Source organism: Malaclemys terrapin, chromosome 7 (assembly GCF_027887155.1).
Source record: "Malaclemys terrapin pileata isolate rMalTer1 chromosome 7, rMalTer1.hap1, whole genome shotgun sequence".
Lineage (NCBI taxonomy): Eukaryota > Metazoa > Chordata > Testudines > Emydidae > Malaclemys > Malaclemys terrapin.
The window spans coordinates 22,088,768-22,109,596 of record NC_071511.1 but is presented as its reverse complement, the minus strand read 5'-3'; the positions used below and the strand labels follow the sequence as shown (position 1 = coordinate 22,109,596).

The following is a 20,829-nucleotide window of genomic DNA, read 5'->3' as shown; positions in this document are numbered from 1 at the left end:
GGTGAGTTGACAGCTGGGCTCAGCAGGTGTCTGCAGATGTGGAAGGTGTCCGTGTCTCTGTGCGTATGGGTCGCTGACGGTGAGTGCATGAAGGTGGCGATGAATGTCGGTGCCTGAGGGTACGCGTGCATAGCAGGGTGTGTTGCAGGTCTGTGGGTACTTGTGCATGGGTGTGTTAAGGGCATAAGTCTCTGTCCCTGCAGGGGTGTGATGATGATAAGGCTGGGGATGTGGTGGCGCTATGCGGGGCGGAGACATGGACATGGATGCTTGTGATGCAGTGGAGGGATACCCGTATGTGCTTGGTTTGCGTGTTGGGATGAGGCTGTGTGGCCACGGATGGGTGGGTTTGTTTTGGGGTTGTCTGTGTGTCTTAGTGGTTGGGGAGCTGTATGTGCTGGGGAGAGGCTGTTTGAGCATGGATGCATGCGGTTGTGCTGGGACTTAAGCTGTGTGTGTTTGTGCACGCTAGTGGTTGGTGTATTGTGTGTGTTGGGGAAAGGCTCTGTAAGCAAGAGCGTTTGTGTTGGAACTGTGTGTGTGTGCGCACATGCATCAGTAGTTATGGAGCTGTGTGTGGGGGGGAAGTGTGTTGGGTGAGTCAGTGTGAGCATGAATGATTGGGTTTGTTCAGTGGTTGGGGAGCTGTGTGTGCATGGGGTGTGTGCTGAGGCTGTGTGCATGTGCACAGTTGTGTGTACCCTAGCAGCTGGGGTGCTGTATGTGCAGAGGGAGATACTCTATGCCCATGGCACGTGTGTATGTGTGTTGGCAGCAACCCTGCGTGTGTTTGCAGGTATCCAGCCTGGCCTCTCCATCGATGGCCCAGGCACCGGGGATTAGTGATGTGAGTAATGTGTGCGCATGCTGAGCGGGACTATTAATGACATTCACTTTGAATTTGGTTAGATTAACCAGTGTCATATCTGTCAGCGTCGGTGAGTTGTTAGAGTTTGTTGCTGTTATGAACATTGATTTAGATTAAGTATCTCCCTGTTTTTTTGCTTTATTATGCTGATATAATTAAAGTTCCAATATTCTCTGGCTTGCGGCGACGCAGGGTCCGGGATGGAAACCTCGCTGGTATTAATCTTTATTAAATGGGAACTGTTTCTCAGAATGAAAGTCGGCAGCTTATCTCCCCCTCCCCAAATACATTATTGATGAGAAGAAAGTGCCTCTGCCAGGCGTGAGGGGTGCGCGTCTGTGATCACTTGTAGGGGAGGAGATCCAGCTGATAAGGAGCTTGGCTGCTCCTCTGGTCACCCACCCTGTGTGTTTTGGGGTAGTCAGGGGGTGGGGATGGGATTGAGTCAGCATCTCCCCATAGTGCCCTGGGTAACTTTCTGTGTTCCTGGCAATATTTATTTCCCAGACACCTGGAATTAGCCGTTTGGTTTCGGTAGCCGGCAAACACCCATGGGAACTGCTTGCCTTCCAACAACTAGAATATTCTGCAGCCCAAAAGAACCTCCATTCCCCACACTAACAACAGTGTGGGCCAGTCATTGGAGCATTGGACTGAGCATCAGGAGAGCTGGGTGTTAATCCCATTTTTGCTAGCGCGTGGGCAGATCCCATCATTTCTCTGTGCCATCTGCAAAATGGGGATTGTGGTACTTCCCTGTGTTTGCAAGGTGCCTTGAGATCCTGGGTGAAGTGCCAAGTATCCTTGTTGATACGGTTACCAAATGTTGTGACTTAGTAAGCAAAAATAAATAGGATTCAAAAGTCAAGGCAGCTGCATCATCGAAGCTGCTGTCTGTTCACTCGGAGCAGAGCAGCTCGGTTTGAGTTACTTATGCTAATATTTCATACATACAGTGGCCACTGAGAGGTAGTGTGGTCTAGTGGACTGAGCCTAGAGCTGGGAGCCAGGAACCATGCATTCTAATCCCAGCTCTACCACAATTTGCTGTGTGGCAATCAAGGGCATTTCTTCAGCCCCTGTTTCTAATGCTGTAAAATGGGGCTAATGAGATAATGACCCAGCCCCATTCCCCAGGGCGATTGTGAGGATTAGCTAGATCAGTAGTTCTCAAATTTCATTGCACCATGACCCCCTTCTGACAACAAACATTACTACACGACCCCGGGAAAGGGGTTGAGGTGGGAAGGTAGGCTGGAGCCTGATCCTGATCCCATGCCCTGCCGCCCTGGGGATTAGCACCCTCGGGCTTTGGCTTCAGCCCTGAGTGGGCAGCGCTTAAGCTTCGGCTTCACCCCTGGGCAGGAGCAAGTCTAACGCTGGCCCTGGCAACCCCATTAAAATGGGATCGCCACCCACTTTGGGGTCCCGACCCACAGTTAGAGAACCGCTGAGCTAGATGTCTGTCCAGTGCTCTGAATGGGTAAATTGCTCTGTGCCCTGTCTCAGTATCATCATTACAGCAGCTAATGTGCTGCATTAGTAAGCCTTGTGACATCTCAGGGCTAGACCGACAGCCTGGAGACCAAGGTCCAGGGTGCTGGCGGGGACATGGCAAGCTTCCCCTGGGTTGTGCCTCAGAGCTGCCCTGGAGGGATCTATGAGGGGTGGAAGAGCAGGGAGTGAAATAGATGGATAGTTAATCCTGTCTGGGAAAGCCCGATCTGCTGTGCTGGGGTTGAGGAAAGCAGAGACCTTTGTGTGTCTGTTGTTTGAAACCAGACACCCTGGTTGGATCCCAGCTGGGAAGGCATAACCTGCCCTGCCTGTTGGGGGGGCGGGGGAAGAAAGGGCATGAGAGTGGGGAGAGGGTTCCTGGCAGCTGCTGAGGGCAGACGTTCGCAGGGCTCATCCCACTGGGGGAAGGTGAGCCTGGCAGGGCAGAGAGAGGCCAGAGCCATCTGCTCACAGGACTCGTTGGAGAGGCTCAACCCGTGGGCCTGTCACTGAAGCGGGACAGAAACAGCAGGGCTCTGTTTTGCTATGGCACAGCCAGGTACTGGGCAGGGGTGGGGTGCCTTTCTCCTCATTCTGGTGAATTCCTTCTCTGGGGGCCCACTCGTCTGGGAGGAGACGCCTTGTCAGCCCTGTGCCGTCATGACAGGGGCCCCCTACAGTTCTTGTCGTGCCACGCTGTTGGCCACAATGTCTAAGCAGCAGCAAGGCTCGAGCTAGGGGCATTGCCTTGGGCTAGTGCTGTGAGGGCTGGGAATGAGCCCACCTAGATGCCAACTCTGGCCATACTGCTTCCAGCTCTGCTGGGTTGGCCTCACGAAAGAAAATGGTCGTATTGTGATCTCACGTCACATCATTGGTGGTCTCAAGTGATAGCCCACTGGTTTGTGTGTAGCCTCCTCCATCACGCCATGCAACATGCTGTCATGCCAGACACACACCAGTCATGTTTGGGTGCCCACGATAAACCTGTAGGCTCTGAGCCCTGCTGGGATATTGAGACGGGCAGCGTTCCAGGGCTGGCGTTTGAGGGTGGGTGGGAGTCAGAATGATGTATGCCCACCAGGGTGCAGAGCCCACTGTCCTGTGATCCCCAGGTATGTGTGGGCTCATGCCCACCATCCCAAAGGCTCGTGAGGTTCATGCCCATTAGTGTCAGGGCATGGGGAGCTTGTGCCCTCTGTCGCATGAGATTCTTCACAAAGAAAATTGCACCAATAAATCAATAGAGAAGCCCCCCCCACCCACCAAAAAAAATGCTGTCTAATCCCATAGTTCTCCATAACAAATAAGGCCATGTTCCACCAGAGACCCCACTGGCAGCCATGATCACGAGGCCCTGTTTGCCCATGGGGGGCCAGCTGCTTGTCTGGAAAGAGACGTGTCTGTAACCAACTGGAGAAGAATAAATTCCTTTGAACAGCAGCTGTTGGAACTGGAGCCAGGGCTGGGAGGGCGGGGGAAGGGTAGAGCAAAGGTAGGCTGGGTCCTGTCCTCCCCTCCCTCAGCAGAGAGTGAGCACCGGGTCCAGCACCCTCTTCATGCCACATAGTTTAGATTCCTCTATGGGAATGCAGGAACTGTGGAGCCTCTGTGGAGGGCAGACTTGGCTCAGAGCTTCTCCCATAGTGGCTTGCAGGGAAAGTGGGGGAGATCAGCAGCAGCTGTGGATGTATCAGTCAGCGCCAGCTGTGGTGTTGGGAGCCTGCTGGGGTGGTTACATGCTGGGTACATTCCTTGAGAGGCTCCACCTCCACACCTGAGAGTGACCCCCTTAGAAAAGGCTCCCTTCTTGAAAACCCACCTTGCCCGCTGGCCCCCATATGATCCCAGAGACAGCATCTTCAGCTGGCATCTAAATCCCCCTACCAGCACCGAAGCCATGGTAGTTGGGGATCATTTGGAAAGGTTGCTCTCTCTAATCCTTGCCCTGGCTTCAAATTCAAGCCTCAGGCTATTCTGAAGAGACAATAATTTTCTGCTTCAAAAGCCTGTGCACATGCAGCTGGCACAGCCTCCCCTGTTCTTTAAGTTGTTTTGGGTGGGGTTTTGTGCTCCTAGAAGCCAAGGATGAGTCAGGTAGGGGTGACTTAGAGTTGTATAGCTTCCCGCACCCAGCTCTGCCAGTGCTCCTCAGTCCTGACCCGCAGCCCTCTGCTATTCCAGTCCTGGGCTTCCCCAACCCCAGCTCTGCTGAAATACTGCAGTCCTGACCCAAAGCTATTTGAAGGCTGACTCACGCCAGCACCTGTGTCCAACAGTTGGGCACTTGTCGGGGACTCAGCTGCTTCTCAGTCTAATGTGGTCTGACAGATGGACAGACATTGTTGGGGGGAGGGGGCTCCCCTTTGGCTGTATCTGCACTAGCATTCCTCTGCGCTCTTCTCACCATCGTTACCCTCAGTGCTGTGGAGGTGACCCCGTGGGCCAAACGCCTGTGCCTTGTCCGCTCAAGTGCTGTCTCCTAGCTGGCACTGGTAAGGCAGCTACTAGTGTAGATGTGGCCTGGGAGGGAGTCCTAGTGATGAGCCCTCCCCTTTCCTCCCCCCAGCCCTGGCTCTGCTCAGCATTCCTCTCTGGAGTGGGGCGGGCCCGAACCATTCCATCCCTGCCACTTCAAAGCAGGGGAAATATGTGACTTGTGCCCCAGCGGGAGGGCTGGGGGAAGGGGCTGAGATGGCTCTTCCCAGCATGGGTGCTGCTCATTCCCTGCCCCATTCCCTGTACCAGATCCCACAATAAGGGCCCCTCTCTTAGAAATCTGAGATGGGGAGGGGGAGCGAGGGGCTGAGCCTGACAGCTGTCGGGGCCCACAGGTCTCCTAGCGGCTCTTGAGGGCAGGCGGGAGATGGAATGTATATGGGGGGGGGGACTCCCCCTCCTCTCCTGGGTCCCTGTGCTCCAGTACACACAGAGGGAACCTGCAGTTGTCCCCTGTGTTTCAATATCGCCCCCTCCCCTAGACCCATCCCAGTGCTCCTCTTTTGGATGAGACATAAAGCCCAAGTCTTGCCCACTCTTTCCCACGAATGTCCTGGCCAAATCCCAGTGTGGTTAATTCCATTCTGTCTCCCGAAACACCCCTGCAATTTCAGTTGGATTTCTCCGTTTGCTGCCCTAAGCTCTTGCATGCAGTGCTGCTGTGCCCTGTCAAACAGCTGGCACATTCCACCCCAGAGGTGGCTGCGTTTGTGGTGGGCCGGGTAGTTCCTCTATGTAGTTTGCACTGTGTTGTGGCTCAGTCAGGATCAGAGGCACAGACTCTATAAGAAATGATTCCCGTCAATAACCTTTCAAATCCTCTGAAGCCCTAACCCCCCCGAGCGAGGCACGTGGCTGAGCAGTCCGCTGAGCTTGACTAGTGAATCCCTCCTGCTGCGGCATGAACGTTCAGCCTCTGTTCCTCCCACCTGCCTGGTCTCTGCTGCTCTGAGCCCTGCTGGGAAGCGGGGCAGCCACCACAGCAAAATTCTTCTGTTATTAATAGAAAAAACCCAAACGACCGGAGCCTGAAGTGCGGAGTGTTTGCCCCAGCCCCAGGCTTGTCTTGGCTCAGGAGAGCCTGGGCTTGTTGGCTTGGGTTTCCGCTGCTTGCTGGCTCCGCCATCCATCTGGGAGGTGTAGAAAGGGAAAGGTGCAGTTCCTTCTGCTGTGCAGTGCAGTATGTGTACGTCTGTCGTGTGCGCCCCGACCCCGCTCCGCCCAGCGCACCAGCCGCTCCCCGTGCCACAACCCAGCTCCCTGGCTACAGCATCGGAAGGGCAGGGTGGAGCAAGCCCCATGCCCCGACCCCAATTCCCTGGCAGAAGCGGGTGGGGGGACTGCAGGCAGAAGGGGTGAGGAGGGGCCCTCACTTGCTCTGTCCCAGGGCCCCTACAAAACCCTAATCAGCCCCGGCTTGGGCTATCCTGTTAGTGAGGGCAAGGACTGACATCCCCTCTTGTCCCGGGGGCAGGCAGTGAGGACAGTGCTGGGGATGGTGTTGGGGTTTTCCTCTGCTCTTAGGATAAGCAGAGGGTTGGTGTCTCTGGGCCTCTCATTCCAACCCATTTCACCGGCACTGACCGTCCCCTACAGCAGCCCTGCGTCTGGAGCTCTCGCCAGATGCTGCCTCTGCTCAGCCCCCCCCCCCCCCCCCCCCAGCCTGTCCCTTTGCCCTCCAATAGCTTCCACAGCCAGCTCAGCATGACCGCTGCTGTGAGTGCTAGGAGCTGGAAGGGAACCTGTGCCTCCTCATCCCCTCCAGCAGGTGTCAGGGCCGAACACAAACCAGGAAGGGGTGGGGGAGGGAAGGAGAGGGCCCTTTGAAATGCAGACCCATAAATAAGCCCCTCTTGTGTTGCCCCGTGGAACTGGAAAGGGTCCCCATGAAAAGGCTGCAAAGTGTGTTTCAGGCAGATAAGTCCCTGCCTTTGAAGTATGGCAGCGGGCTAAAGCGCCCCATCTTGTAGCTGCTGCCAGCCACTGAGAATTAATCACAGCCACGCACAGATAAGAGTACAAAGCAACACGAGTGCTGTGCGGGGGGGGGGGGGGGGGGGGGGGAGGGTAGGGACTGGCAGGGATCGTGCAATGGATCTGGCGCGGGAGGGGCCCGCAGTGGGGAGAGACAGACAGGGTGGGGCCCAAGGATGGGCGAGGGAGGGGATGGGGATGCTGAATTCAGGGAGGGACGGACTTGGAGAAGTGGGAGGAGAGCCAGGGTAGGGACCAGGGAGAGGGAGGTGGCTGTGGAGAGGGGAGGTGTGACCCCTGTCTAAGGAGGCGGGGGGCACTGAGGGTCAGGCCCCCTCCCCCTGCCTCTTTTGTTCCCCCATTATGTTGCTGTTTGATCATCGCCCTGTTTTGGCGCCACCCCCCTATTTCCCTGTCTTGATAGGATGCTTCATCCTCAGCAGAGCTACTCTGTGTGTGCAACATTGAGCCTCCCCCTGCACCGTGGAGTGAAGTGTCATTGTGTGGGCTGGGCTGGGCCAGTGCTCAGGCAGAGCCCAGGCTGGGGGGAACCAGGGGCATGGCAGCGGAGGGTGAAATTCAGCGAGCACCATGGACTCCTTTCTGCGGTGCAGGTGCTGGGGTCCAGCCGTCCCTCCTAGCTGGAGTGCTTTCCGGTGCAAGTGCCAGATCAAAGCGCTTTCTGGGAGCCTAGACAGCTCCGGCACTGTGAGGGGAGAAAGAGCCAGTTGGATCCAGGCCAAGGGGTGGGAATGGCTGAGAATTGCTTCCATCTGGCTGCTGCTTGGGGACATATGTGTAATGAGTTGTTGAGTCTCAGTGCAGTTACCAAATGCCGAACTCTCCTGTTCCTTTTACAAGGGAATTCTCTGGAGCAGGCCCAAGGCCTTTGGGGTGAGGGGAGCTCGCTCTACTTCTCCTGCCCACGCACTCTTTGACCTGCAGGCAGAGGGGCTGCAATCTCCAGGGCTGTCACCAGCATAAAATGCACCTTCTAAGCCTGGCCTACCCTGAGAAATACAGTGCTGGCAGGGACGGCCATGGTTACCATTGTGTCAGCTGGAGGGAACCTGGTGGACCTGAGAATTAACTGTGCCCAGGTGACCTAATATTAAACACAAGGCCTTGTCTACACACTGTTCAACCTTGTGTTAGCCAACATGTTCTAATCCAGTGTAACTTCCCTCTGTGGACAGGGTCTAAGGACATGAGCCAAACTGGCCCTCCTGCCTATGAGCTGTATCACATACTGCCTAATGACCTGTTTGGCTAGCCCTTGCGTTGTTCCTATAGGTACCTTACCTCCTTCTAGTTAAGAGAAGGGGAGCTCTGGCTGTCTGGGTATGGCAAGCCCCAGCAAGTGTGGAGCACCAAGGAAATCTCCGACATGGATAAAATCCGAGTATTAGTCCACTGTGTTGTAGACTCTCCCCAGGCAGCTGTGTGCTTTCTCCCACCCCATCCCCAACACATGGTGCACATTCCCTGAACTAATGTGTAAAGCCCTGTCCTCCTTCACAGCCTTCCCCCAGTCCTACTTCTGCTGTGATGCTGCCAGCTAATGACAGTGAGGGAGACGGCCACTGGGGGGTTGCAAAATATTGAAACCTTTAATGGATTCACGTCCACTGAGTTGTGCCCACTGTTAGTGTCTGTGAAATACGTTCTAGTTACTGTCCCCCACTTCCCAATTGACATGCTCACCCACTGCAGCTTGTCTCTTCATATTGTAAGTTCTTTACGTCAGAGATTGTTGACATGTGTCTATACGATGCCTAATGCAGTGGGGCCCAGATCCTGCCTGGAGCTTTTGGGTGCTCCAGTAATAGGAATAGTTATGCAGAAAAAAAAAAAACCTATGTTAAAAGAACATTAATGTTCCAAGGCCAAACCCGTGAAAGTTAGGAAATGCCACAGTTAAGGTGGACTGTGTAACCTTAACCCTTAATCATAAGTTAAGGTTGCCTGTGCAACCCCGTGTATATACACTATGATAACCATGCCTGATCTCACAGTGGGAAATCTGTGTCAGAGCCAGGAATTGAACCTAGATTTCCAGGATCCCAGTCCAGTGTCTTCCTTTCTCTTTTTGCAGCCTTCTGCCTCGTTGACTCTCCGTCTCATGCACTGAATGTGGTGGGGGTCCTGTAGAACAAACAGATTGTGATCATGTAACCTAGAGTGCATTGTGCAATGCATAGTGTTCCTGTCACCATGCTAAGCCCCATTATGTCATGAGCCAGGATCGTCATGTGGTGATGCAAAGTGATGTGATTATGTTGCTGTGTCCCAAAATAAGAGTCCACCCATTTGAGTGGGAAATAACATTTCCCTGTGATGGCTGGCAGCCTGACCTGGCTTCCCCAGCTGAGGGTCCACCCATCACACCTCTCCTGGAGGGAAAGAGCACCACAGGAAACCTTTCGACCCTGTCTCAGCAAGGGGTCTGAAGCCTTGAGAAACTTCTAGAAACCTCTTGTGATATTTACAGTTGCTCGTCCTGTGATGTACTCCTATGTCAGTGCGGGGGAAATGTCATTGGGTTAGGGCATGTAGGAGTATTGGCTGCCTGGCAGGATCCAGAACAGCTAAAACCATGTGTCACAGGGGAGTTTCCCAGATGGGACTGTACACTCCATCTACCCCCAACTCACAACCACATTCCCCTCCCCAGACTGTTCATGTATTAGGGTCCCCAATGTCCAGGCTATGTAGTACATGCTGGGAAGGCACACCTTTGGTGCTTAGGGAATGTTGATCAGCACTGTATCATGGTTCCCAGCATCAGTGTATCAATGCAGTGACTGTCCGCTGAAACATAGAGCTGGGAAGGTGGCTGTCCTAGCAGTGTGCACTGTGGCCATGTCTTAGTCCTGTCTCTCTGCACCCTGCGAGGGTTTCCATCTGGGATCAAACTGTTTACAGCCTTTTTCTAACAGCGGCACTTGTAGCTGCTCCATCCCCATAACTCGCTCTTCTATTGGGTTTGGACACGCTCTGAACAGCTCCTTGATCCAGGGCACTCGTTAGGGTGCTTCAAGTGGAGCTGATGCAAAATCAAAGCAAGACAGGAACTGGAATCCGTGGGGTGGTGGAAGGGTGGGGGGAGCTACCTAAACCTCAGCCAGAGGAATGGCTCTGTTTAGCTACAAGCCTCTGAGATAGGCCATGAACTAACTCTGTAGTCTTGCTGTGAATGGGGTTGGGTTGACTTGCCATCAACTGAGCTGACTTGCCATCAACCTGTGACCTGCCTCCCTGTGCTGGGGTTAGTGTCAAGCTGAGGGGAGGCCATTCTTCCCCTGAGAAACTAGTCCTCAATGACCTGTCCTGTCATCAATGGCCTGGTTGTCCTGTCACCTGGAGAATGACATTGACTTGTAATCACCTGCAGAAGAGCTCTGTGTAAGCTCAGAAGCTTGTCTCTCTCACCAGCAGAAGTTGGTCCAATGACAGATATTTTCTCCCCCACCTTCTCTCTCTTACAATCACACAGCCATTTAGGAATGGAGGAATAGCTACAGCATGAGACCAAGGAGTCCATTGAGTCCAGTATCACTTCTCCTACCATGGAATATCAGACCACTGCTCTCTTTAGGCTGGAATCCCACTTCCAGCTGGAGCTCATATGGGCTACTTCTGCATGAAGTTGGAACCCCTGTAATGCATGTAATTGCCCTGTCTATACAATATCACATTGAGGGTTATGGAGAAGATTCTTTTCTGACCCCTCCAAATGTTCGGCATACACCATGGGACATGAGATCTGGTTTCCCCTGGCAACTCGAGCTACAAATGTTGTTATTAGCAGACCTGAAACCATCCAGCCCTTTCAAACCTCCTGCCAGTGTCTGACCCCGATCTCCACCTGAGGTGACTTATGGAGGTCAGCTTAGTGCTGCCCTTGGGAGGCTGTATCTTTATCAAGGTGTGTCCCCTTTAGATAAGCACCTGCCTCTGGGATGCTGGGCATGATTCTGGCTTAGCTGAAGCCTTTGCTGGCTGGGTCCTGCTGCTCTTTCGCTCCTCGAGAATAGATGTCCCCCATTAATGTTGAGTTTCAGTTTAAGAGGCAAAGAGCTGAGAAATAAGGCAGAGTGCCAGGGAGCGAACGTGTGTGTAGGGAGACAAGAAAGCAGCAGGTTCTGCACATTGCACTTCAGGAATGTCGCCCCCTCCCTTAAGCTCCTTCTGGCCCATGCTTGGATGTAACCTTCCCAGACCCTGCTTCCTGTAACAGGGAGTCAGCTCTGCTTGCACCTGTCTCTGACACTTCTACCCAGAGATCAGGGGAGGAAGGACAGTCTTGTGGTTAAGGCACTATATCCGGCTCTGTCACGGATTCCGGAGTGTGACCCCTCTCTGCACTCCATTTTCCTCATCTGTAAAAGGGGGCTGGTGATACTCACGTAGCCCTGCCAGGCATGGGTATTCTAAATGTAATTGATGTTTGTAAAGTGCTTTGAGATTCTTGGAGAGAGGGTGCTTTGGAAAGGCGAAGTATTATAACCTCCAAGCTGACTGCATGCAGTCCTTTTCTTGATCATCTTCAGGAGTTCTCCTCTCCCAGTGAATGTGTGTCGTGGGGAAGAGAACTCCCCTGCGACACAGAGAGAATACCCCTCTAGAATGCGCGTCCCATGCCATTGCACTGCTGTGGCCGTGTATCCCGCTGCTACAAAGCTGACCCAGCTCACTTGGCAGGGTCACGCGCTCAGCTAGGATTCATTTTCAAGCAGTTTTTAAAACTTCTGATGAGGGGTTTTGCTGGGTGCTTCAGTGAGAACCTTACGGTCACACTTCCACACAGGGCCGCCCAGAGGATTCAGGGGGCCTGGGGCAAAGCAGTTTCGGGGGCCCCTTCCCTAAAAAAAAGTTGCTATGCTATAGAATACTATATTCTTGTGGGGGCTCCTGTGGGGCCCGGGGCCTGGGGCAAATTGCCCCCCCCCCCACCCTCCGGGTGGCCTGCTTCCACAAGCCCCAGGCCTTGGTCTGCAAAAATGCAGCTCCTGTGACTGCAAAGGAAAATCCTCTGATTGGTCACGTGGAAAGGGAGACCGGCTCCTGACCAGCTATTTGCACATGCCGCCATGGAGACACTTTTGCACGGGTATTACTTGCAAACCAATCTCAGGCCACTAGCTATTTTTTAGAGTTGGTCCTTTAAAAATCTCACCCTGTAATTTCCTTGTTCCAGTCTCCTCCCACGTTTGGGTCGTGCCCTCCAGAGATAGCAGCCCCGCTGCCATGGCAGCAGAGGTAACAGCTTGTTCTAGTTCCTCTGGGATAACACTGCGCCCAGCAGGGGAGCACTTGGGCTGCTGGCCTGTGTAAATTTGGACAGGGATGGTTCCAGGGAGCAATGTCCCTGCTGCTTCTGCCCAGACAACCAGCACGTTGCACTGCAGGGAGAGGAAGGAGCGGGAAGAGCTCTGCTCCTGCACAAGATGGAAAGGGTTGGGTTGTATGGGGAGGGGAGGGTAAGGAGTCCGTTCAGATCAGAAGGGACAGACCGCATCCATCCTGCGCCCTGGGATCTTGTGGATCTCGAGCACTTTGGGCTCTGCAGTGCAGTGTGCCGGTCTCGTGGCTTCATCCATGTGACTCGGCTGGCTTGGCTCACATGGGGTCACCGGCCCATTTCCTCGGCTCCGCTTCTCACTTGGGAGCGAGCAACGTCAAAAGCTTGAAATGAAACTGCAAAATTTTGCCTGGTTGGAGTCAGGGCACCACTGGAACCCCCCTTGTTTAGCTTAAGGGTTCCCACCTGGCCCCCTGAATCAGCCCAGCTCGGCCTGAAATCCACCCAGCTCTGCTCAGATCCGTTGATTGCTTGAAAAGTTCATGCCTCTGAGCTAGGTGTTGGGGTTGCCGCATTCCCTGGAGCAGTGGGGTTTGGCTGCGTTGTACGTTTTGCTGAGTGAGTGGTCAGTGTTTGTTCAGCGGTGTCCATGCTAGAGATGGCACTCTTGCAGTGATGTGAGGGCTCCATGTTCTGCAGATGAAATGCCACGCGAGTAGCCTCCCCTAAACAAGAGAGGTTTCCCAGAGGATTGCACGCCTTGGATTGTCCCCTGGAGCCAGCTGGTGAAGCTCACCGAGAACAGGAGCCTACAGTCTTAAGGGAGTTCTAATGTCGAACCACACATTTGTTTGTGGTGAGGTGTTTTTTGGGATCCCCAGATTTTTCCCCCATTGCCCAGCATGGCTCCCCAACCTGACCAGCACCCCCTCTTTCTGGTTCCCTCTGGCACTCCTTCTGTTGATGGTGGTGGGCAGAAAAGGCTGCGGCTTTCCTAGGAACTTAATGCACTGCCCCTGCTGGCCTTACGGCAGAGAGACCCTCCCCATGTGGCTTCTCCATCTCAGCCTGCCCCTCAAGGACTCGGAGTCCCTTCCTCTCCTGGGGGGCGTCCTTCCAGCCCCCCTTTGCCTCTCTCCCTCTGTGATACAGCACATTAAAGCTGCTGCCTGAAACCAGCCTGTAACTCCTGGCTGAGGACTCTGCTCGGCTCACACAAGACAGGCAGAATGAGGGCAAGAATTCTGAGTGAGAAATTAGCACGAGTAATTATTAGTATTGGGTAATTATCAGCATCAGGATGAGGAGAAAGGTTAATGGAGTTTTTTTTGGTAACGGTCTTTTCCCCTGGGTGAAGGAGAGCAGGGTAGGCAGGAAGAAACATGGTTCCTGGGGGGAGGAAGGGGTTTGCTATGATTAACCTGCATCATCCTCCCCATCCCTCAAATACCCCCCACCCACTGGAAAGGGGAGGTGGAAGCGGATTCCTCAGAGCTGCCTGTAGCAAAGTTCAATGGCTGTTGCCTTTCAGAGGGTGCATTCTGCATGTGACATCCTGGTTGTACCAGAGTTCCCCATCCTACCCGCTGAAGGCTTGGAAAAGGCCCTCCATAGACTACAGGTCCCATTGCATCCATTCCCCGCCATGAGGCCCAGGGCAGGTCAGGTACCCCCCAGTCTATTCTCCAGTCCAGTTTTAAATTCCCCCAAGTGTTGGTTCTCCTGCCGTTTCCCTGCAAGGAAACTTTGCCAGTCTAGCCCATCTCACTGTGGGAGAAGCTTTCCCTCTCCACTTTCTGTCCTTCTCCCAGCCTGTTTCTGAATTAAAAATAAAGGTGAAGGGGCTAGACCGTAATCCCGTTGGGTATGATGGCTTCCCCGGGGGTGGGGGTGGTGAGGGTTTGGGGAGCTAGGGAGGGGGAAGAGCACTGTAGAAAGCCTTCCCCGGGTTTGGGGAGCTAGGGTGGGTGAGGTGCACCGTAGAAAGCCTTCCCCGGGGGTGGCGGTGGTGAGGGTTTGGGGAGCTAGGGAGGGGGAAGAGCACCATAGAAAGCCTTCCCCGGGGCTGGGGATGGTGAGGGTTTGGGGAGCAATGGAGGGGGAAGAGCACTGTAGAAAGCCTTCCCTGGGGCTGAAGGTGTTGAGGGTTTGGGGAGCTAGCGTTGGTGAGGTGCACCGTAGAAAGCCTTCCCCAGGGATGGTGAGGGTTTGGGGAGCTAGGGTGGGTGAGGTGCACCGTAGAAAGCCTTCCCCAGGGTGGGGGTGGTGAGGGTTTGGGGAGCTAGGGTGGGTGAGGTGCACCATAGAAAGCCTTCCCCGGGGTGGGGGTGGGGATGGTGAGGGTTTGGGGAGCTAGGGTGGGTGAGGTGCACTGTAGAAAGCCTTCCCCAGGGGGTGGGGGCCGTGAGGTGTATTGTGGAAAGGTTCCCCCCACTCCTGGAACGTTGCTCTCCCCAAGCCTTTCACTCCCTTTAATTTACCTACTATGAACTGTAAGTGAAACTTCGGACCCTTAAAAGCCCTCCCCTCTCCCCTGCCCCACCTTAGGGCCCTTTGACAACCCAGTAGTAGTTTAATCCCCACTGCCTCCCAACCTTAAATTTTGTGCTCTGAGAACCCTAAGCTGCTGGGTGTTGCCTTTGGCACTGTCCGTCTGCTGCCTCTGGCCTCTCCTTTCACAGGAGAAGAGATGCCCAGGTGCAAGAGAGCTGTGTGTCTCTGTCTGCCTGCCTGCCTGCCTTGGTGAGGGTCATGTACTCCCTTCCAGCGTGTCCCACGCTATTAGGGGCTCAGCTCCATCCCTCTTTGGGCTGGAGCAATTATTCTGAAGCTTTTCCTGAAGCTTTGCATTAGCTCGAAGTGCTTAACGTCTGTTATTTTTAATGTCTCTTTCTATTTCCCAGCACTGCACACTGCAATAATGTAATGGGGAAATTACCCCGCTAGTTAAAAATTACTGCCGGAGTGACAGCCACCCATAGATCTATTTTAAAACCAGGGTAAAACTATATTGATTTCTCGGCGCGGTGACTGTGGCCTGTAAAAGGGTTGGAAAGGAAGGTGGGTTTGTGACATTGCCACCGCCCGTGGGAGAGCCTGTGCTGGGTTGCAGGGAAAGTGAAGGAGGTGCCCATGGCTTTGATGCTGTGTGTGGGGGCATGGGCAGCACACAGTCAGCCTCAGCTCTCGATTCAGGGCACCCCGAGCGCTGTGTGCGTCAGGAGTTTGGGGAGCTGGGACTCGTGCTCAGGCCCCATTGGGGCTGGTGGTTGTTTGTATTGTGGTAGTGCCTAGGAGCCCCATTGTGCTAGGTGCTGTACACACACACACAACCGCTGCCCCTGGACAGTGTGGGCTGTACTCCCTTCGGGTAAGGGTAGGGAAGCTTTTGTCTGCGCCTAATGGCGAAAGCCCAGCCAGTGCTTACCCCTGTGAAGCACTTTTCATTAGAGCACCGCCAGGCAGGAGCATTATACCTTTTGCCGAGACACGGGGAGGTGACTTGCAAAGGGTTGTGCCGGGAGCTGGGGCCGGAGCCAGGAATAGAGAGCAGGTGCCCTGACTCCTGGTGTGCTGCTCTGTTCCCCACGCAGCACTGCTGGGTGCTCTAGTGCTGGGTGCGCCACGGAAGTTTTGCTCTTGTTTGGGATCTGAGGGAGGATCAAACCCGAGGTCCCAAATCTGAGCAGGGGTACCCAGAAAGGGGCAGAGGGGGAAGGGGACAGAGGCGTCATTAACGGGAAGGGGGGGCGTAAAACGGAGTGTTGGTAATGGGGAGGGGACTGGCATCTTTGTCAGCAAGGGGAAGGGGAGCGGAAGCCCAGCTGTGGCAGGGAAGGGAGTGGAGGCCTAGTTGGGGGTGGGCTGGGGAGCACTGGTAACGAGGTGGGGAGTGCCGGTAAGAGGGAGGGGAGCAGGGCCCATGCCGACGGCACAGCGGGGAGCACTGGTAACGGGGTGGGGAGTGCCAGTAAGGGGGAGGGGAGGAGGGCCCATGCTGACGGCACAGCGGGGAGCACTGGTAACGGGATGGGGAGTGCGGGTTGGGGGAGGGGAGCAGGGCACATGCTGACGGCACAGTTGGGAGCATTGGTAATGGGGTGGGGAGTGCCGGTAAGGGGGAGGGGAGTGCAGTGCTTGCAGGAGAAATTGGTGGCTACAGGCACACACTTCAGCTCCTGCCTGCGGCTCCCCAAGCAGCTGTCAGCTCCTCCCCGCAGAGTTACACCCTGCCCATAGTCCCCAGTGCCCTGCACCCTGCGAGGGGGCAGCCCCTCTCCCCACCATGTGGAGCTCTCCGCTCTCTCTAGTAGCTCAGGGGTGTCTGTCTTAATTAAATACATTTGTTTTGTAAAACTGACTAAAAATAATCCGGGGCTGGTGCATGCGGGATGCTGGTGGTGAATCAAAGGCGCCGCTCTAATTAAACAGGCCCCGGTTTGTTTGTGAGCCGCATATATTTCCATGCTAATCAGCCGCACACTGGGATCCTACCTTCCCAGCCCCGCATCCTCTGCCTGAGTGGGAACTATGCAAATGCTGGAGTCTGTTTATTGCAGCGAGGACTGCAAAGCTTTCAGCATGCTTTGGGGTGCTGGGTGGGGCGGGAGGGGTTACTCTGCAGAGATTGGGTGAGGGTTGGAGAAGCCAATTTCTGTTGTGCCTTTGCTTTTAGCAGCCAGTGCATTGGATGTTTTGGGGCAGGGTTTGGGCTCAGAAGGCTCTGAGACCTCCCGCCTGGCACTCCCCATCTGTCCCGGCAGGAGCATGGCTCCTGTTACTGGCCAGTGTTCTGTTTCCCATTTGTTAGTGGCGAAGAAGCCTGCCTGTCTGCCCACGCCCCAAGAGACTCACTGCTGCGAGGAACATGCCCATAAAGGCTCTGGCCTGTCCCGAGGCCGCTTTGATCATCTGAGTGCCAGATCCATGCAGAATGGCAGTCTCCCACTCCCAGGGGCCAGGGGCTCAGTGTGAGTGAGTGACAGGGTCACGGGCGCTGGCTTTGTTAGCAGGGCCGGAGGCTCTGGAGGACGCCCCTTTCTCTGTGTCTCTGGATTCCTCCTGGGAATGGGTGCGGGGCCTCCTGCTCCAGTTCATAGACTCATAGACTCATAGACTTTAAGGTCAGAAGGAACCATTATGATCATCTGGTCTGACCCCCTGCATGCTGCAGGCCATAAAACCGTCCCTACCCCTTCCCTGGACTCTTCTGTTGAAGTCCCCAATCCTGTTTTAGGTGACTTCAATTGGCAGAGACCCTCCTGCTAGTGATCCCTGCCCCATGCTGTGGAGGAAGGCGAAAAACCTCCAGAGGCTCAGCCAATCTGCCCTGGAGGAAAATTCCTTCCCGACCCCAAATATGGCGATCAGTAAGACCCCGAGCATATAGGCAAGAGTCTCCAGCCTGACCCCTGTCAGCCATTATACTATTTACCTACCATTGCTTGGTTTTCCTTGACTACTATGTTTTACCATTAAACCATTCCCTCCATAAACTTATCTAACTTAATCTTAAAACCAGACAGGTCCGTCGCCCCCACCGTTTCCCTCGGAAGTCCGTTCCAATATTTCACCCCTCTAACGGTCAGAAACCTTCGTCTAATTTCAAGCCTGAACTTCCCCACGGCCAGTTTATATCCATTCGTTCTGAGATGCCTTCTCTGCAGAGGCTGCTGAAGGCCAGGGGCTGCTGGAGTCTGCTAGGTTCCCAGGCTACGCCATTAGCTGAAAGTGGAAATGGCAAATATGCCCAGTGGCTGGAGACAGAACACTATATGGGGAGGGCTCTGAGTTACTCCAGAGAATTCTTTCCCGGGTGCCTGGCTGGTGGGTCTTGCCCACATCCTCACGTTCTAACTGATCGCCATATTTGGGGTTGGAAAGGAATTTCCCCCCCAGGTCAGATTGGCAGAGACTTTGGCGGGAAGAGGGGCTTCGCCTTCCTTTTCAGCATGGGGAACGGGTCACTAACTGGTCTGAACTAGAGTAAATGGTTGCGTCTCTGTAACTTGCAGTCTTTAAACCATGATTTGAGAATGTCAGTAACTCAGCCTGAGGTTCGGGGGCTATTACAGGAGTGGGTGGGTGAGGGTGTGTGGCCTGCAATGTGCAGGAGGTCAGACTAGATCATCACAATGGTCCCTTCTGACCTGAAAGTCTATGAGTGTGTTTGTTTGTTGCAAGCAGGGAGTGGCAATTGGGTTCAGGGAATTAACCCTGCTGAATTTAACCCCACCTAGTGGGTGACTATCTCTGTGGTGTTCCTAATGTGGTTATTGCCAGTACAGTGAGAAAGCAAGGCATTTAGGAAGAGTTTTAATGTAAAAGGGAGCTGTAAAGGGATTAAAGCATTTGCCGTGGCCCTGCACAGCTCGAGGAACAGAGGTGCTTTCTGAACCTCTGCTGACCCTGTCTTATCTCCGTTATACAGTGGGATCCCTAGACCTTCCTAGGCCCGACCCAGAATAATGCCTTGAACCCTTGGGACCTTCCTTGAATCTCAAGGGAGACTGACCTACGGAGGTGGTAGCCCTTTCTGGCTATTACTGTGTCAAATCCCTCTGCCCCTTGTCAGACATGGCTCAGTTCTGGGCTCTTCTGTACAAGGGGCACCACATCCCAGAGCAAGGGGGCACAAGGCCCTTTCTTCACAGCTCTGGGGACACTGACCTGGGAATTCTGGCCTCCTCCAGCTCAAAAGATATTGACAGACTGAAGGGAGCTCAGAGGAAAGCAGCAAAAATAACCAGGTGGCTGCAGGGCTTGGCTTCTGGGGAGGGATGAACAGAGCGAAGTCCGCATAGCCTGGCTGAATGACGATGAATGGGGAAGGCAGTTCCTGCCTGTGCGTCTCTGACGAGGGTAAATGCCAGGAGGGATTGGCTGCCTGAGACTGAGCCAGTGGGGTGGAATGAGGAGCAGTGGGATGAAAGTGAGCAAAGGGAAGTGTGGGATGAGTAAATGGCAGGATTTCCTGAGATTGTCCCCAGAGCGACAGCACTGTTGCTAGGGATGTTGACAGCTGAACTCTGGGACTGGAGAACAGACTGAGGGCACAGTCTTGTCCTGGGTGGGTCTACTCCCTGCTCCCCCCCTCTGTTTGTGTGCAGATTGTGTAGAGAAAGGAGGGGCCATGGGAAAGCGGTGCATTACATCTGCCAGATGGCAGAGAGGGTCTGGAGAGCTTTCCGAAGCCTGCGCTGCTCCTCCAGTGCTTCCCTAAGGCAGCCAAAGCCCCTCCGAGGTCTGGAGCCTGAGGGCCTTTCTCACCAGGTTGATTTCTGCGGCTGTCTAATTTTCATGAAGTCAGCAATGGCTCTTGTCTCCGCTTGTGGTCCTGGCTGGAAACCACGCAGGGCGGAGACGAGTGGAAGGTGACAAGGCGGAGTGTTGGAGGACGGGAGATTGAGGCCTCCTGACGAGGGTCCATGCGTGATTGAAACCCCTCTGTGTGTGCCTCATTGCTGTGACTGCAGCGTTTCCCCTCCCTGCGTGGGAGACAGCGCTAACCCTCTCCCCTCTGGTCCGCAGATCCTGGTGGACTTGTCCAGTCCCAGCGGGCGTCCGGCGCTGCAGTATGAGAATGTCGTGGCCCACGAGGGCAGCTCCATCCTGCGAGACCTGGTGCTCAGCCCCGACCGCCAGCACATCTACGCCATGACTGAGAAACAGGTAACTACCCAGGAGGGAGAGGCAAGGCTCGCTCTGCTTCACCAGCAAGATCAGTGTGAAGTTGGCAGCTGAGGGGACCAGCCTGTGCTGCAGTCGGCAGCAGCCATCTCACCCCAATCCTACAAGAGGCAGGGTCCCAGCCTGCTCCCATCGCCACAGTGCCCAGGCACCAAATACAGAAGTAAGCAGCATGATACGGACAGAAGCTGCATTGTTCCTGCTTCCCCAATCACAGAGTGCCAGCACTGTCCCTCTCGTCTCCCCGGAGCCTCTGACAGAGGCCTGAGACCCCCTGACAGAGGCCTGAGACCCCCTCTGCATGGCCCTGCAGTCTGACAGCACGAGCTCTAGACCAGGAGTGGGCAAACTTTGGGGTTGCGAAACTGTATGGAAGGCCGGGTAGGGAAGGCGGTGCCTCCCCAAACAGCCCCCTCCCGCTTCCCGTCCCCTGATTGCTCCCCTCAGAACCTCCAATCCATCCAACCCTCCTTGCTCCTTATCCCCTAGCCCCCCCCCCTCCCCCGGGACTCCCGCCCCTATCCAACCCCCTGCTCCCAGTCACCCAACCCCTATCCACAACCCCGCCTCCTGACAGGCCCCCCGGGACCCCACACCTATCCAAACCCCCTTGTTCCACGTCCCCTGATCCCTATCCACACCCCCACCCCCTGACAGGCCCCTCCCCCCGCAGAACCTCCGCCCCATCCAACTACCCCCTGCTCCCTGTCCCCAGACTGCCCCCCAGGACTCCCTGCCCCTTATCCAACCCTCCCCCCCAGCCCCGGCCTCCTTACCATGCCGCTCAGAGCAGCATGTCTGGCAGCCACACAGCCAGGCCAGAGCTAGACACGCTGCCGCTCTGCTCGGCAGGAGCGCGCCGCTCCGCCGCCCAGAGCGCTGCCCGTGCGGTGGCATGGCTGCGGGGGAGGGGCCAGGGGCTAGCCTCCCGGGCCGGGAGCTCAAGGGCCGGGCAGACTGGTTCCGCAGGCCGGATGTGGCCCACGGGCCATAGTTT

General features: G+C 55.0%; 1 protein-coding gene across 3 annotated transcripts in view; it reads left to right on the top strand.

The window, feature by feature from the left end:
* Window positions 1-20,829, top strand: part of PLXNA1 (plexin A1) — a 324,181-nt gene that overhangs the window by 158,143 nt on the left and 145,209 nt on the right. For all 3 annotated transcript variants that reach the window (XM_054034036.1, XM_054034037.1, XM_054034035.1), the window contains exon 4: window positions 19,674-19,814. In XM_054034036.1, coding sequence (XP_053890011.1) covers window positions 19,674-19,814 — 141 coding nt within the window. The remainder of the gene's footprint in view (window positions 1-19,673; window positions 19,815-20,829) is intronic.